The sequence below is a fragment of the Lonchura striata genome, chromosome 2, assembly GCF_050655825.1.
Source record: "Lonchura striata isolate lonStrDom1 chromosome 2, ASM5065582v1, whole genome shotgun sequence".
NCBI classification, from domain to species: domain Eukaryota; kingdom Metazoa; phylum Chordata; class Aves; order Passeriformes; family Estrildidae; genus Lonchura; species Lonchura striata.
In genome coordinates, this window is record NC_140704.1 from 71,121,232 (window position 1) to 71,139,888 (window position 18,657).

The 18,657-nt window shown below is 40.3% G+C and overlaps 1 protein-coding gene across 1 annotated transcript in view; it reads right to left on the reverse strand.

Annotated features, from left to right (window-relative positions):
• DCDC2 (doublecortin domain containing 2) overlaps window positions 1-11,316 on the reverse strand; it is a 54,424-nt gene extending 43,108 nt beyond the window's left edge. The window contains exons 1-2 of the mRNA XM_021553362.4: window positions 10,839-11,316; window positions 6,000-6,051 (exon numbers count right to left, since the gene is read on the reverse strand). Coding sequence (XP_021409037.1) covers window positions 6,000-6,051; window positions 10,839-11,131 — 345 coding nt within the window. The 5' untranslated portion in view covers window positions 11,132-11,316. The remainder of the gene's footprint in view (window positions 1-5,999; window positions 6,052-10,838) is intronic.
• Between the last annotated feature and the right edge of the window lie 7,341 nt (window positions 11,317-18,657).

The following is an 18,657-nucleotide window of genomic DNA, read 5'->3' on the forward strand; positions in this document are numbered from 1 at the left end:
ATGTGAAAGAAAGGAATGTTCAGGGTTCAGTGATCAAAACCAAATTAGAACAATAAGTCTTCTAAAGCTATTACAGCACAGGAAACATGTTATCTATTTCATAGAAACATGCATTTTTTTAATGGACATTTTTTACACATTGACTAAAGCTGCAGTCAAACTCACTGAGGTGTTTGCCTAGTATAAAACCATTTCAGTTATCCTACGCAAAGCCATTTCAGTTATCCTAACTAACCTGGATAATCTACATTTCCCTGCTACTTTGCACTGCCAGATGGTGCTCTGGATAGTACAAACCAGCCTTGAGCCAGAGACTACAAGCCTTTTTATTCTGTGCATATAAAGCAACACTCAAACTGCTATTAACTGAGCAGCAGGCCAAAAGACCACAGCTGCACACAAACTTCTTAGCCTACATAACACATGGATGAGCTGGAAATGAGCTATTCCACAGCAGTCATGTAATAACTGAGAGAGCCTTCTAGACTGCAAAGTTCCTATAAAATTCCCAGAGTGTTTAAAGCCAACCTGTTCACTTCCAAGGTAAATTGCCCTCCTTTTCAGCCATGGTAAGTGAAATTGAATTTATGCTTGCTGTACATCTCACCTAAGGTATTTAAGCCCTGGAAAGAAAAATGTTTCAGTCTGGATCTGCCATGGGACATTGGACTAGTGGCCAAATCTTCAGCTAAGTCAAACAATGGCCTCATCTGCCCAGACACACAGCCTATGCAATGCTCCAAAACAGATCACATCTGTGCTCCCTCTGGATCCCAAGAATAGCTCCCATTTCTTCTCTGAGTTGCCTGATGCTGAACCCAAACTGCTTACAACACACATAATGATGGCATCAATAACTGAGTTTATTCAACCAAAACAAGATTCTGACATTAATTTCTGACACTTACATGATAGTGATGATTCTGACTGATCTTGACTCTCACATTTTGTGTATTTACCCCAAATTCTTTAGAGTAATTAGACCACAAGGAAGTCTCTGGTCTTTATGGCTCATCAGAAGGACCTGAAGCTAGGAACGGTCAAACAACTGAAGAAGAAAAAACAATCCCCCACACAATTTTCTTCACAATTTTTAATCGAAGGCAAAAGTTGTTAATGTTTAAAGTAAGTCAATTTTATATACAGCAACAAATTATTAATGAGACTTACTCATGCTTCATTAAAAGCTGCAGTATTGGCACCTCTTCACTCACTCCTGACCTCCTCACAAGCCACGAAGACCAGCTATTCAACTGAACAAGGAGTTGTTAAACAAGGAAGAGAAAAGCTTTCAAGTTTCAGATCTAACTCAATACCAACCATGGAATTCTCCAGTAGCATGAACCAAAGTCTTTCTGATGCTCAAAAATTCACTAAATCCATTTGTAAGCAAGCTGCTAGTCAAAATACTTGAAACTGCACGGTTCAGATAATACAGAAGTATATAAAGAGAAGTTTTATGCATCCATAGTTCAAATAAGAAAAAGTTGACACAGCTTATCTTCTAACTGGATGTCTGGGCAGTTCTTCTCTAATTCCTCCTGGTATTAGGCTGTGAACACTCAGGAAGAGTATTTGTTTTGTATATCTTGTTGTGCTAATTATGTTACCAGGATACTAAATACCAAACAATGGCATATCACATTTAACTATTAAAGATATTGATTAGGAGATTAAAGATATATATCACTTTTCTTTAACATTTTAATAATTGTATTCCTTAAAATACAATTACAGCGAATTACCAATTAATTTAGCATAAGAAAATCAGAAAATTCTTGCCCAGTCTGTGACACTAGCAGTAGAAGAAATCAAATGGGTCAGATATAGAGTAGCAAGAGGGTTTAGTTTTGCATTCTGGCAAAGGAATATGGAGTGAACCTTTATACAAGACTTGTTACTAGCCATACAGTATTTTATGTCTTGCAATTTTGGGTATCACAAATAATGTTTGAGTTTTTTAATCCTTAGGAGAGAAGCTGGAAAGAATATCTTATGTAGTTACATTGTTTTGACAGCAAAAGGCTGTAATTTGCACAGCCTGGAATAATTTCTAATATCTATTCAGTCCCTTTACAAAACTATTTTCTGTACAGTGAAAATATCCATGAACCATTTCTGACAGTTAGATGTTAAAGTGAATCAAGAGTCCAATAATTGAAAAATGACAAGATTTTCCTTATGATTAAACATGTATGTTGTCAAACATGATAAACAGTAGTTTTGAAATAAAAAATAATTGTACCTACTGTGATTTGCATGATAAGGTACTTGAAAAAGAATGACTAATGTGAAGTTAGGTACAAGGTATCAGCATGAATATACCAAAATAATTTGTGAAACCAAGACAACATCATAGACTTCCAAAATGCAATTTTTACAGGTAAGTGCAACCATAATACTGCTCAGAGACAAGTGGTGACTTTGTCAAGCAACAAAGGATGAGGAAAAACAATTGCCATAATTGATACTAGAATCATTTCATTTTAAAATATAGAGGAGAGAAACGCTAGATTTGCAAGTCTTCAAATAAGTTTTATAGCATCATCTTAAATGCTTTTAATGAAAACTTTAGCTAAGTTCATATCTACCAAGTCTCAAACACTGTATTTTCTACTTCACACTCCCCTGTCATGGTACCTGAGACTAGGACCTGTCCCAGGACCTCACCAAGAACACAGTGGCCAACTGACCTACACTGAGATTGGCCAGCCAACTGTGTCTGGTCCTCAAGACCCCCAGAAGTTGCAGAAAACATTCTACCAGTCACATTCTCACCCTGCAGTCACACTTCATCGCAGGCACAAACATGTTCTGTGAAGCTCCCTAGAAAGCAAAACCACTTTACTCCATGTCCTATCCCACGTCTGTATCATCCAGAATGTGACCAACGTAGAGAACTGACAGGCATTGGCTCAGAAAAAGAAGTTTTAAATTTTAAAAATGTTCAGACATTGACTCAAATCCTTGTGATTAGTATTTCCACTAGAGAGATGTTCTGGAGGTGTATACAGATACAAAAATGCAGGTCATACATGTAGGACAGCTTTGAGGAATCTTTACTAATCTGCTGAAGAATCATTCATAAAAATATTGATTATTCCATTCAACAAATACTCCTACAAATGTGACCACACCTAAACCAAATAATCAAACAAGACGCTGCAATTGAAGAGAAGTTATGGAACAATAAAATAAATTTATGTAAAACAGTGAAAAAGTGATTTACCACTGGGAAAATGACATGGCTGTGTCAGAGGTGCCCACACAATCACCTTGTCCTAAAAGTCCAGGAGAAAAAGTGAAGTGCAGACAAAAAAAATGCAATGTTCTTACTACCTAAGATCAACCAATGGCAAAAGTATGAACAGTAGAGTAGCCTACTGCAGGCCTACTATGGCCTTCTGATAACAGATGCTGTCTCATACAGACAGTATAGTATAAAATTCATTTTTTTTCTCTCAGTTCCGAGATACTGATTCTTCAATATCAAAATACTTTTGCTTTTCTTGCACACCTGTAATTCTTTGCTGTTACAACATCACACAGAAAAGTTCATCTGCTGCAGTGTGTTCAAAGTTGGTCATAAGAAGTCCAAGAAGAAAGGAGGCTCCAGATGAATATATTTTTATGAAGCAAAGATAGTTTAAAATAAATAGCTGCCTACAGGATTTGCAAATACAAAAGCTCAGCTGATTCTTCTTCAGTTTGCCCAGCCCCAATGACAAGTAAAATTCATATTTTTGTATGTAGCAGGAGAGAATATTTAGATCAAACAGTGCCTAGAGAAATATAAATATCCATACTTTCCCCATTATAATTGGAAAATAACATTCAGTACCTTTTATAAAGAGTTAAGCTTATAATAAACAACTAATAACTCTGTTAGTCTGTATTTTCTCAAGAGATCAATTATTAGATTTCTCAAGCACATCATTTAATGTGTATTTGGACTTGCACATCAGCTTTGGTACAAAAGGGATCTCTCTTGAAAAACAAGAAGTTCAGTTGACAAAAGTGACGGATGGAAACATACCTGAGAAACAGTCTGTAACAAAGCTTTAGTTAGGGTCAGGATTAAATATTTTTACTATTTTGCCTACCAGTAAAACAACTGTGAAAATTTTGAGATGTATTATTGCAGCATGATGGCTCTGCCAGAGGATTTACACCATATCTTGAACATAACTTTTTTTCTTGCTTAATTCTAGTTTGACACACATTTTCTAGTTATTTGCAAATTTAAAGAAATTAAGATGTTGCCTTGCAAGAACAACATTAAATTGCTCCCAAAAGCAGATGTCAAGCATTTGGCAGTTTAACTAACACAAAAGAAAACATACAGCTGCATACAAATACACAGTATACATCTGCTGCATATAGTTTTCTTCATTTTGACTCCTTGAACACTAACCAGAATCAGGTATTTATAATTGTTTTAGTGGAGAAAATGCCAAACACGCATACTTAATACAATCAGAATTGATACCCTTGTACTTAAGCATGATAGGAATAATGCTGCCTCTCTTGGTCCTACAACAAATCTAGGGTTTTGATTTCTCAGTGAATATCTAAAAAAAGAAAGTAACTTGGGACTTGCTGCCTCATATAATTTTAACAAAAACTAATTTAGGCATTAAAACTTCTGTTACTAGTGTCCTGAAAGTTCATTCCCGGGATTAAATTATTAGAGCATAAAGACAATTGTGTTATTCATAAACCCAGATAAAATTCTGTAGACTACCAATATATTTCATCTAATTTTTATGACCCCTCTGCCCAAATAAATCAATCATGTTAAAGTTAAATTCAGCACAGGGATTTAAGCTCTCCACAGGGAGACACTGGAGATTGCAGACATAAGTCAAATATGAAGAAGAAAGCTGAGATAATGGAAGGTTTATACTGGATTATTCCAAAGCCCCAGTACTTGGCTGAAAGTGTTAAGATAATATATAACAATACATAAGATAATATATAACAAAACAATAAAAGCCTTTTTTATTAAACGTACAACTGTAAGTAAAAAAACTCTCAACTTCTATAACTACTTCTACAACTGCACAGACTTTCTGTTATAATAAAAACCTTCTAAAGATTTGCAGGAAAATAATCAGCCTTAAAACCAGCCTTTAAAAAGCAAGGCTGTAGTTGTACTGATACGTATCCAACTAAGAGTAAATTTACTCTTAGTTGTAGCAGCAGCATATCAAATCTTCAACTTGAATTTGATCTTCCTGTTCAATGAGCTCATTCAAAAAAATACAGGTGACAAGTTATGCTCAATTTAAAAATTGTTGTGCTACATAGCCTCTGAATAAGAAGCATCTGAGTATCACACTAAAGGCCATTAAGGCAATTTTGAGGATCTTCTAGTATAAGGTGTCCTACTGTCTGAAGACATCTGCTACACAAACCATTTAACTGCTGAAAATGTGGCCTGAGAGCACAAGGCAAAAGAAATGGACAAACAAATGAGCTGATGCTTCTTGTGAGGCAGAAGCTGTAACTCATATTGAAGCTCGTAGTTATCTCCTCCAACTACAGCATAAGTGCTGTTGAAGAGAAACAACTGAGCTTGGCAAATTAAGGACTACAACTAGCTAAATGTTTACACATTTTTGTTTGAAAAATGCCTCTTCTTCAGAGGAAATACCAAGTTTTGAAGAAAATTTGCTGGTCCAAAACTCCCAAAAGTCTCATTCCTACCATTCTTTTCTGAAAATCTTCCTTAGGTTTACTACCAGATTCAAGGAAGACAACAGGAGATCTTTTTTCTATGTTTTTTCTGTTAGAAAGCTGAGCAGAAAACAGTCAATATATCAGCTCAAAGCAACCAGAGTAACAATCACTGAAGAAATATGTGCAGAATGGTAGATAACTGTATTATTATAAAATTAAATTAAATAAATGTATATTAAAAAATCAGGCTTAAATGTAGGCATTATGTCACTAACATAAACTGAAGGTTTATTTCTTCAATATTTCAGCCACCCTACCTCATTATTGACTTCAGCAGGTTTTTTCTTTGTTTCTCCAATATCCAAGTAGCTGTGGAAAGAAAACAGGTTTGATTATTTACAGGATCATCTAACTTACAAAGTACCAATATTCTACACTTTTTTCACACATTTAAATTTTGTCTTTACAAATGAAGAAGATTTAAAACTCCTTATGCTTAAAAACAACAGAAAAAGTAAGTAATTATTAATATTAACTAACGTTTAATATAAATCTTCAGGCTAGCCCTCTGGGCTAATGTAAAAGACAGGGGAGAACCAACTATCTACCTTCAAGTCACTGGTGATTAGAACAGACCATCAATAACTCCCTCATCAGAAAGAAGCTCATATACATCTGTGAGGTGGATCTATAATTCTCAGAAGAATATCACCTTACCAGAGTTTTCAAAGTCATAATCTTGCCTCTTAGTTTCTCACAGGAAGTCTCTGGTAGATTTAAGGTTTGCCTGCACACCCAAGTTTAACTCAGGGCATCAGCTAAAGTTTAAAACGATCTACACCACCTGGGTTTCAATGGAATGTGGACACATCTGAACACTTGTGGCTGGATAAACCAATAGTAGCTTCATAACTATTTTATGGATAAAATACATGCCTCAACTGGACAAGCAAACAAAATACATTTATTTGGACAATGTAATGTTAGTCTTGTGATGTTCCCTCATCTCACTTCCAGTGGGAAGGTGCTTTACCAGGAGTTTCAGACCAGAAGAGCTTATTTGAGAAGTCAGGTATACCTAAAGCCAAGCATCAGTACAGGCTCACCAAAACACCTCAGATCTCACAACACATCTGCTGTCCTTCAGTCATGTCATGCTCTGTAGTTAATGACTTGGATCACATTCATTTGCCAGAAGAAACTTTCCTACTTGGCCAAAGTTAAGAATTCATGAGACTTAAATGAAGGTGCAAAAGCAGTAAAGAGGATTAAAAAAAAAAAAAAAAAAAAAAGCATCACCCTTTCTTTGAAGGAATGGTCACAGAGATTTCAAGGCTTCGTTGAGAGGGGACAGTAAGACACAGCAAAGTTGCCAGGCTGTGCTTGAAAGTGCATGCCAATGCTTTAAAAAACATAAGTGTAGCACAGGGTATTTTTAAAAGGCTCATATTTAGAAACAAATACTAACTGTTCCAAGCTCTCATATAAAAAGGAACAAGCTCTCTTTAGATAAAAACCAAGAAGTCTTACAGCCTGCAAGATTGAAAAGAAATAAGTGCCTAGGCAACAGTTTGTAACAACATCTGCTGACTATGGTTCTTGTTTTCCAAGCACCTGTGAATTACTTTACTAAGAAAAGTGACAAATACATAGTCAAAGGCTTAAACTCACTGTGCAGAAGTCTGGGCATTCAGTCATCAAATTTCAAGGACCTGCAAATCTGCAAAGTTCTAAATAAGAGCAAAAGCTTTTTTTTTTTTTTACTATGACACTCAAAAAAAAAAATTCTACAAAACTATTCTCACTTACTAAGAAAGCAGAAATGTTTCCAACCTATGACTAGCCAAGCCAGCAATGAAACTACAGCATTGTTTAGAAAGACACAGCTGGAAAGAGGACAATCTACCACTGATGAATGAGCACAAATACAAGTAAATGGGCAAATGAAGGAGGATGAAGGAGTAGCATGCTGAAAAAAAGCTAAAAATCAAAACCAGCTCTAGCATAGACCGCCTTCTTTGAGGAAGCTGAGAGCTGGTGTTATAGATGGATAATGAGATGATTGGCTCTCACAATTAAGGGATGACTATTGTGTGAATATTAAGAAAAGCTTTAGTGATGTGTAGGTATGTTATTGTAGTTTAGATGCCCTCTGTTCTCCCCATAGCTCCCTTTTCCCCCTCTGTACTGTTGCCATCAGTCAGCCTGGGTTGTCTGGGACAGGCAGAGAGAAGGCGTGCAGATGTGTTACTTCCATGGGGCAGTTGGGAATGGAAAAGCTTGTTGCTAAGGGGTGCAGCATGGCAACACCTGACCTCCAATCCAGTTACAAAAAAGCAATCTCCACCGATAAACGGCAAAGAAGAGCTGACTGACAGACTTTGGAAGGGGCCAGAGTTGGCTGATGCAACCCCCAGGGGTATAAAAGATTGAGCACCCATCTTGAAGATGCACTGGCCATGTGGTATGGGCAGTTCCCAGTGGTGTGGATTTTTCCTTATTTAGTCCTTTTGTTGTATTTTTGTTGAGGTTTAATAAACCTTTAACATTTTCAAAGTGAACACTTGTTTTTCACACTGGGGAAGAACTCCACTGGGGTGCAGCCTACATGTCCATTCTTGCTCCACAGCAACAACTCTGATATACCAACACACCTTACCACATTTACACCAAAAAGGTGTGTTAACTTAGGACACCTAATAAATGACAAAACAAGCTGGAAAACTTGCTACATGTTAGAAAAATTACCAACGTTGTCTAAAAAATTGTTATATGTTACAAAAATTGCCAACATTGACTAAAAATTCCTCCGTTGAAGAATTTTTATTTTCTAAAATCAGAATTTATAAATGCTGTTTTTTTAAAATTTAAAAAGTTATTCAGCTAGTTTATCTAGAATATATGCCCTCAGAATTATCAACCTCAAAATGTTAAGAGTCAGGATTTAGCTCATGTGCTAAAGGTGAGTGCAGTTTAGTCTTCAATTCACTGTGAACACGAAAGAGATTCACTTTTGAGTGTAAGGCATCTGAGAAGAAACAAATGCACTGCTTGAAGCTGAACAATGACACTTTCAGCTTCTGCTACTCCTTGGATATTTTCTCCATTACACTCCCACAGCTCCCACACATCAGTGCCACAAGCCTCCATTTCAAAGTTCAGCCCTGCATTGTCTATTAGAGCAATTAATATGTCCAATAAGAATCACTGGGGGAAAATAAAATAAATACATAAAATTAAAAAATAAAATCAAACTTCTTGCTGCCATCAGACCAGATTCAGATCCTTTAAGGTGGATGCTTTGGTCTGTCTGTAACTGTAACTGTTTACCTGTGACACATTACACAAACATACATTTTTCTTCCATTCCTTCACTTCCTTCCAGAAAACTGTTCCTTCCAATTAACCCTTCCTCTCCTCTGACTTTTCTAAGATGTCTCCCTAATTGCCATTCTGTCTACAACCCAATTAAGAACATTTCAACATTAAGCCCTTCAGCTTCTTTTTAATGCTTATAAAAGCACTGCAAACATTTCCAGCATTATGTAAACAAATACTAACAAGTGAACAACCGCAGTTCTGAATACAGAAATTGAAGGGATCTCAAAACATCCCATTTATCCTCTCTACAGCACAGGACTAGGACATATATATAAAGGATATATAAAACAGCCTGGTTTTACCCAGTTCCTTAGGTTAGCTTTTCTTTAAGTATTACCTTTGTTGGCCTTAAATAACTAGGTACCTTGTTGCTTGTTGCAATCATAAAAGTCTGAAAAAGCCTCACCATAAAACTCTGACCATAATGTGTGACCTGACAAAAAGAAATGCTTTTCCCCACACAATAAAAATCCAGAGTGCCCAATTCTCTAAACAGTGCATGCTAATGCCAAACATTTACTTGTAGCCTATCTACCCAAAACACATTTAGGGAGGTGTAACATGATGTGCTGTTAACTTAACAATTTTAAGCCACCCACAGAATCGCAGGATTTAATATAAAAAAAAATAAAAATGGTGGATCTCTCTTTAAGAGTTGAGCGCCACATTTGACACATAAAAGAGTAAGTACTGTTGGAAAAAGACTTGTATTTAACCTGCCGTACATCTTTCTCTCTGGCTTTCCTACTGAAGTGCAAGAAGCTTCAATAAATCTTTAGAATCAGCGAGTGACAGAAATTGTAAGGGTGATGATAGAGATCCTTTTCATTACACAGAGAGTTTTGTCCTGAAACATAATGACTGATGAGCTTTCCTGAAAAATATTGTGTCCTCAACTCTACAGAGCCAAGATGAGGAAGACACTGTAAAGGTGGTAGTTGATGATAGAAATTCTCAAATATCTCTGGAAATGGGTTGTTAATTTTGAGATTTATTTCCATAAATTCAACTGTAGGAAAAATGCCCACGAAGACAGAGTAAAAAATTGCAATAGTAAATTGAGACCGTGAAATTCACTGACAGAATTAAGAATAGTTACTGATCACATGTAGAGCCATTCTGGAAACACACCTAAAAAGCCCAAGGCCTTCTTCACGTTATTCTCCCAGTGACTCACTAGAAAAGAGACAAACTGGCAGCTTAATTCTTGGTGTTGAGGTAGGAAAAAGAATGTAAATTATCAACTTTTAAATAAGAGCAGGGACATTAAAAGGCCATATATGTGCCCAAAATGAATAGAAGTGATGGAGACACAGATAGCTGGGTAGAATACTATACAGTTTTTAAAAATAAACAAGAAAGGATGCATTGGGAATTGAATTCCCAAGTTCATCAACTTCATGGCAGGACTGTCAACACTCCACATTTTACTGCTTTAATTGTGTTACCCCTGAGCACAAATACTGATACTGGCCCTTCAGCTAAGTGCAGACATCGCGACGATATGCCATTCCCGCATGTCCTTCGGGTTAAGGGGCTATTTCTCTTTTTCTACTGTCATGTCAAGGAGTTGTCACTGTGTGACTCATGGTGCGAATAAATACCTCCCTTTCTGGGGCTCTTTTCCTTTGGCCCTGGGTCACAGCTTCTAAGTTGTCTTTCCGCAATGACAGCTAAAAGGGACAGGGTGAGGGGTCGTCTGAAGCACTGCCACGGTGCCAAACCCCAAACGCTGATATAAATTTCTGTACAAGTCTTACATTTCAGCCACTCACTTGAGTTTCTTGAAGGCCTCCCTGCCACCAGCCACGTACTGCTCCCCACTCTGGAGCTCGTCCAGCTGTCGGACGCGATGCCCACCCCGCGGGGTGTAGATGTTTCGCACAGCTCCAAAGGGCGCCTGCACGCCGCCCGTCACCTCTTTCAGGAACACATCAAAGTTGGACACTTTCTTCTCGTGGATGACAATGCGGCGCCCCGGGAAGAACGGGTCCCCGTTGCGATAGACCAGCACGCTCTTCACGCTGGGCTGCGAGAGCCACGACGCCTTTGTGCCGGGACCGGCCATGCCGGCGGCTCCCTGCGCCGCGCACCTGCTGGCTCGGGAGAGCTCCCGCCGGAGCCCCTGGGGCACACGGGCACACGGGCACACCTCCCGGGGAGCGAGCCCTGCCCCGCCTGCCCGCTGCGGCTCCTCCCCGGCAACCAGCGCCGCGCTGGTTTGCGCCCACTCCGGCGGAAAAAGGCGGCGTGGCCCTGGGGCCGGCGCAGCAGGGACACGGAGCGCCGACCCGCGGCCCCGGGGCTCGCCCCCCGGCTCTGCCGCGAGGGAGCCCGGCCGCCCTGCCTGCCCCGGGCAGCTGCACCCGCGTGGGCTCGGTCCCCGCCGCGCAGCCAGGAGCCTGCCCGGCCCACAGCCGCCGCGGGAAGAGGGAGAGGGGCGGCGTGCCCCGAGGGGCACAGGGACCGGGATCCGAGCGAGGGAGACAGGGAAATCCCCGCTCTGCCCGCTCCTGCCCCCGCGCCGGCGGCGGGGCTGACCCGGCGGGGCAGCGCTCACGCCGCATTCTGGCACACCCTGGGGACAAGAAGCCGTAAAGCCTGAGAGAAAGTAAAACAGAACTGCCTTCGATTCAAATGTAATTCCTTTAACAACCTTTTTCTCTGCCGATAGCCTCAAGTCTAAAAACGCGCTAGACCTTCCTGCCTGAATTTGTGTAGTATACAGTAATGATTGTCTTTTCAAATGGGTTTTAACACGCTGGATGGAAAGAATTTTCTTTCCTTTTATTTTACCTCCTTTGATGGGAAAGTTACCCCCCTGCTGTGAGTTACAAAAGAGCAGTTAACCATTACAAAAGGAGCGATTTCAGGGTGAAGGCAGTCAAATATGCTACTGTTACTGGTTAACAACTAAAGTTTCCCACTTGTTGCTGGTCTTCTTTTAACTAATAACGGGGAGAACCGAGCATCTACCATCCTCGAATTAATACTATTTAACATTGAACTACTCTAACGTGAAAGGAAATTTTTGTTGTTAAAGATATGCTTTTGAGTAAAAACCAGAAATGTTGATGACCCTTATACTGCTCTGCATTCAAGTAATGATATGTCAGCTGTCTGCTATTTCATACCAGATTCTACCACATTTAGTGATATTAGATCACTTAGATCACCCATTTTGACACTTTTGATACTTCAAAATATTGTTGTTTTAACCTATGGCCACACTAATTGCAATCGCTTTATGGATTGCAAGAAAATATCCCTTAAATGTTATCAGAGCACTGCTAGCCTTAAAGCAGCCTAAAATTGGTGGACAAAATGTTTGTTTTCCATTTCATCTAAGTACAACCACTGACCAAAATTTAAGAAAAGGTTAGACACTTCAATCCATAATAGCAGTGCCTTGAACCATGACAGTTTGCTACTCCTAGCTTTTCCAACGTCTGACCTTTTATTGCCACTATTGTTTCACCTTGTAAGCAATCTCCTGTCACATTCTCAACAGCAAGGAGTCAAGCTGCTGAACCCACCGACATGATTAAGATAAATGCAGAGACACATAATCTCTTTCTGATGGAGCAACATCAGACCTCTCATGTTACATGAGGCTGGTGCAGGACATGAAGTCTGTCAGGTCGTGTCAGGCTCCCCTGAGGTCACATAAGGAGCATAACATACCATAATTCTGGGGGATGTGATGAGAGCAGAGCCATGGCATAGCATAGCATCAAACAGGCTCACTTTTTCTGCACCAGAATGCCGTGAGGCCTCTGCTATTTCAAGAAAGTTTTTGCAGCTTGTTGCAGGGTCTTACCAGCTATAGCAAAACATGAAGTGATGGAGACAGAAATGTCCTAGTGCTGAAGAAAAGACCAACAAAATGGACAGAATGGAAAAGGATGAAGTTTCTAAACACAGAATGAAATTCAGCTTATTCTATTGCACACAGTGCTGAGGATCACAGTTAATAACTCTGTGCAGCTTATCAGAAAATCAGACTAAGCAATAGCAACTACTTTATTCCAAGCTGTAAGTCTGGAGTAACCAGACTGTCTGCACTGGCAGTTTAAAGCACATAAATATCAAGTGGTTCAGCTCACATGCACACACTAGTACAAGTAATATACCGATGCAGTTGTAAATTTTAAAGCCCATGTTATAGCAAATTCATCTACTTGTTCAATTGCCTGATTGAAAACTCCTTAGAATACCATGATGAAGTATTTTTGCTTTAAAAAATACCTTAGACAATCACAGTTTAAGCCACAGCTTTTGACTACACAGGTTCTGTCCAACAGTCTTCTTGAGGCAGCCAAGATGCTGAAGGATTACATAGGGAAAAGGCTTTAGTAAACCCTTAGAGGCAGAAAAGGAAATGGTTCTCTGTGGAAAAACAAATTCTGGTGGGTTACCTTAAGTAAGGAAAAGGTTGAAAGATATCTTCCATGTGGTCTTGGTATAGAGTAATGAGAATTAAATCATCCTTCTGAAACAAAGATTTCTCAGTGTGTTGCTGTAGCTACCTTTGATCAAGGGACCCGAGATTATCAATTGGGTATTCCTGATTAATTAATATAAGAGCAATTACTGTAAAGATGAGTGGGTTTTTTTGGTAATTTTTCTATGGGGTCTTTTCTATCTCTCTCTCTTTTTGTGTAGCACTCATCATCCACTAAACACTTATGTACTGCCTGGTAGCAACTGTGGGGTTTTATGTTAATCTGGCTTTTTGTTTGTTGTTTGTTGCTCTGGTTTTTATCTTTTTCTCAATGTGAATAAAATTGCATATTTTAGGAGAAGAAACAGGTCATAGGTACAGCTACAGATTTGTAAAAAAAAAAAGATTGATCAAATGAACAAGTTATACACTGAATATCTCAGACCAACCAAGATGCCTTTTTACCATAATTTTACCAAAAGGTTCTCTGAACTTTTCTTCAGCAGAGATTTATAAGGAGCCCTCTGATGATATCTATGTTTTGCTTCTCTTTCTGTGTGTTTTTCCTTGGTGTTTCTGTTCCTTCTTTGCACAAAGCCCAGCTGCAATCAGAGCAGTCCCCTGTCTGCACTGACATTCAGCTGGCAGTGCAACTAGTTGTTCGTGTCATTCAACCTCACAAATAGCTCTGGTTTGGATGGCAGTTTCATGACTAAGCAAGCCTGTGCTGGAGCTATCCTTTCTTTTTGGCTGAATGAAGAACAGCCATCATGCCTGTCCTTGTCAGTGAGCCTTTTCAACAAACAGCAGATGAGCTTGGTCCACTATTTCTTTGATAAAATTCAGCAAACCGCTCCCAAAGGTCGGCGCCGCAGGGTGGATACCTGACAGTGAAATCAACAAGCAGCTCATTGGCATTTGGAGCTACAATAAACAGATGCCAGTTCTCAGTCTCCGGTTATCTTTTGCCAGCAGCAGTGTAAAGTCAGACATTGTGTGTGCTTTATGACTTGACCCTGGCTGCCAGTGCACACCCACGTGCTGCCTTCACCTCTGAAGACAGAGGTGACATTTCATTATTTTCTGCCCTTCCAGACAGTCGCGGTGGTGGCTGATAATGCCAGTGCTTTACCAATACTTCGGCCTGTGGTATCGTACATAGCAGAGTTTGTATCAGGACAGATTCAACTTAATGAGAAGTTACATCATCTTATTTCCAACACTTCTGTTGTCGTAGCAGCCAGAAAAAGAGATGAGCAAAACAAATAGATCAACCCAGCAGCTTTTCCCGTTTTATTGAAGAGTGTGAAATGTCAGCTGTGTAAGACTTACTGCACGTTCATCAAATGTAAATTTCTGGCAGGTATCCTTTAGATGCTTCCCTAGCTTTTGCATTCCAACATGCAGAGCCAACATACACTGCCATTAATTTCCAGTGAAAGTCTGCACCGGTTTCTTGCCCTCCTGAGGTATTTTCTGTGCTGTCTGGTATTTACAAATATTAAGTATCTCTGACATCCAAGAGATTAAATTAGTGTTGCACATACTGCCACCTGCTGAGATTAGCCAAAACTAGAGCTAAAATACTCAATTTAGAGTAGATTTCAGCTTTTTCAAGTATGAATAGGGATAGCATTTGCAGCCAGGTGGTTACCCTTTAACTGAAAGCCTCTAATGGCTTCAGTCTATATATACATGCTGTCCATAACTACTGAGGAACTTTTTCATTGAATTGCTTCCTTGTGAGGTCATTCACCTTTATGCAAGATGTGTGTAAACCATCCTGATTCGGTGCATGTCAATCCCCTTGGAACAAAGGCTCATCTATGTACACACAAACATACAAATGCACAGGTCATCTGCTGCAGGAAAGAAAATTAGTTGTTATAAATATAGTGTTGTTAAAAATATTCTGGTAATATAATTGATTTAATAATATAAAATAGTTAGTTATGAATACAAGTAGAAAATGGCAAAGTATAAGGTATAGCAATGTTAGGAGTACTGTGTTTAAAATATGCAACCATAGAAGCTTTGCCAAGGAGTTACTGGATTTCTTATGTTTTGTTCAAGAAACTATGGAGACCATCATGCACACCAGTTACACTGCTCAGAAACCTCCTGCACTTCCCATCTTGTTTTGAATGTCAAGGAATTCCATTCAGTAGAGCTCAGCAGAGATGATCAATGATTGTCTGAGAGTAGGAATAGTAATGTAGTTATATAAGTAGCAAAACCAATTATTGTAAAGGTTAAATTTAAGAGTGGACATATTATGCATAGTACATAAAACAACTTATATAATTATGATTTGGCAGAAAAAGTATATAAAATGGATTAATTTTGCTTATTAAGGGGAACACGTCTGGAGGAGTAATCGCATGTGTTCCCAGCACCAAAAGCAAGGAAGTGTCTTATTACTCACATCAAATTGCTGTTGGGTAAGTTTCTTTTGTCCTGTTTGGTGACACCCTTGTTTTCAAAACTCAGACCGGTGTTTAAATTTGTGCCTTCCTCTTGGAGCAGCCATGCTACATGGATCATTTCATTAATCACTTCCTTTTTTACTTCCCCGCTGAGCATTAATGAGTACTCTAAGTACATTCTGATAACGTGTCCACTGCAGGATTTGGATGCAGGCTTTGCCTCCAGGCTGATTTACACACTTCAGCAGGACTAGCGAAATGACTCCTACTACCTGCATTGTACTTTTGCACGAAAGCTGCAGTTTCCAAAGAATATACAACAGTGGAAGCTGGTATGCTGCTAATGAAAGTTCTACATGTCAACCACCCAGGCTGTCTCTATCTTAGATACAGAAGCAGGGCAAGGAAATTTAATTCCAAGACATTTGCTGGGACCACAATTGTACTTCACTTGGAAAAAAAAAAAAAAAAACCAACCCGTATTTTAGAAGATCATCAGTGAAGTGATACACAGAATAAATAAATAGACTCCACAACCTGGGGTAGTTATGAAGTGGGTATGTATTGTCAGCGCCCAACACAAGTGAGATCACTCTCCAAAAACTTGTGCAGTGAACTTTAGTCTGACCCACACCTTTATTCCCAAAGGTGTTCCACATGCAGTACATTACACAACTTTGCCATGCATATTCAACCCCTGGCCCCGCCTGTCCTTGCCTCTCATGCTAAATAGGTCCACGCCCTTCTGGGCACATGCAGTTTGCTATGGTGGTCCTATGGGGGTCTCTGGTGGTCTCTTGAAGCTGAAGATCACGGTCTTCTTCATGGTTGAACTTTTCAACTTTTCTCCTTTGCGTGTGTGCTTTTGGTTCTGTGGTGCTTATCTGAGCCCATCAGTCTTAATAAGATTGGAGACAGAGGGGCTTGTTTATCTGGGTTCTTTCATTCCTTGCTTTTGTTCTTTATGTAAGAAGCTTCAGAAATTTGCATTTTCTTATGCCCTTTTGTACCTTGGCGGATGTTTCTTAAGTAAAAGTTTAAAATTCAGCACATAATTCTACAAACTAAAATATAAATGCTTAATTCATTTTGTTAACTTAAGTGAATTCTAAAAATCACTGTTTCATCAGGAAGGGGCCGAATGCGGCAGGGAAAATCCCAGCCACAGTAAGGTACGCTCACGTTATGAGCACTGCTGGAGCTGGGATTTTAAGAACACATCTTTGGGAGAAGTTATCCATTTAATTGGATTTTAAATTTTGACTTACCTCATTATAGGAGCTCAGGTGAGCTTTATGGGATTCTTGGGGTTTTCTTTCCCCATTCTCACAAATCAACCTGTACAAAATCCAGTTAATTGGTGGGATTGAACACATGCTGAGTGAGGTGGTGAGAAGGACCACGGCACTGTGCATACACAAAACAATGGCTATGAACTTCCAGACCGCCACTGAATTATCTCAGAGCATTTACAAATAGAGAAGCGGATTGGCAGGACCCGCCACTCTGCAGCCAGTGAGCTCCTGATTTATTAAAAAATTATGGATATTGATCTAGTACCAATATCCAACTGTGATGGACAAAAACTCTCTAACAGTTTAAAGTTAGAAAGTATATGTTTATTGTGATGCCGGGCTTTGTGCGGGATAACTCCCAAATACACACTGCACCTTCCAAGTGATTACAGAGCCCTTTTATCCATAAAAGTATTGAATACCCAAAATACAAATACATATTCATCATTTTGGTACATCCCATTCCCCGCTTCATATGCTAATTACTCCAAAAGCTATTACGCATGCGCAGTTTGTTCCTTGAAATGGGTTGGTGGTCCCTTTCATGGGGAGGGGTCCCAAAATGAGGAAGTAAATGAAGTCTTCCTCATTCTGACCTTTTTACCTTTTCAGTGCAAATGAACTCTTGGTAGAACTCCCATTCCTTGTCTTCAATTGGTTTCAGAACAGAGGAGGCCCACAATTGTCTTATGTTCCTAAAAGCTATTTGTCAGTTTCTATATTCTTCATTATAAACCCAGCTAACTAAACATTGTGCTGACAAGCAATCAATTATTAGTTAACTACTAACTCTTTAACTTCATCAAAGCCTACTCCTTTATTTTAATTAACTCTAGTAAGGCTTATCTCTAACTAAAACCTTAGCTCCTCTAAAACCTCTAAATTCCTTAAAATGTACGTTTCGCTCCCAGCCCGCCCGCACGCCGCTGCGGCCCCGTCATCCCGCCCGGGCTCCTCCTCCCCGATCTCCTCCCGGGCTCCTCCTCCCCGGTCTCCTCCCGAGCTCCTCCTCCCCGGTCTCTTCCCGGGCTCCTCCTCCCCGGTCTCCGCCCGGGCTCCTCCTCCCCGATCTCTTCCAGGGCTCCTCCTCCCCGGTCTCCTCCCGAGCTCCTCCTCCCCGGTCTCCTCCCGGGCTCCTCCTCGGCTCCTCCTCCCCGGGCTCCGCCCGGGCTCCTCCTCCCCGGTCTCCTCCCGGGCTCCTCCTCCCCGGTCTCTTCCAGGGCTCCTCCTCCCCGGTCTCCTCCCGGGCTCCTCCTCCCCGATCTCCGCCCGGGCTCCTCCTCCCCGGTCTCCTCCCGAGCTCCTCCTCCCCGGTCTCTCTCCTCCCGGGCTCCTCCTCCCCGATCTCTTCCAGGGCTCCTCCTCCCCGGTCTCCTCCCGGGCTCCTCCTCCCCGCCGCCTCGGAGGGCCGGGCGCGGTGCGGGCCGGG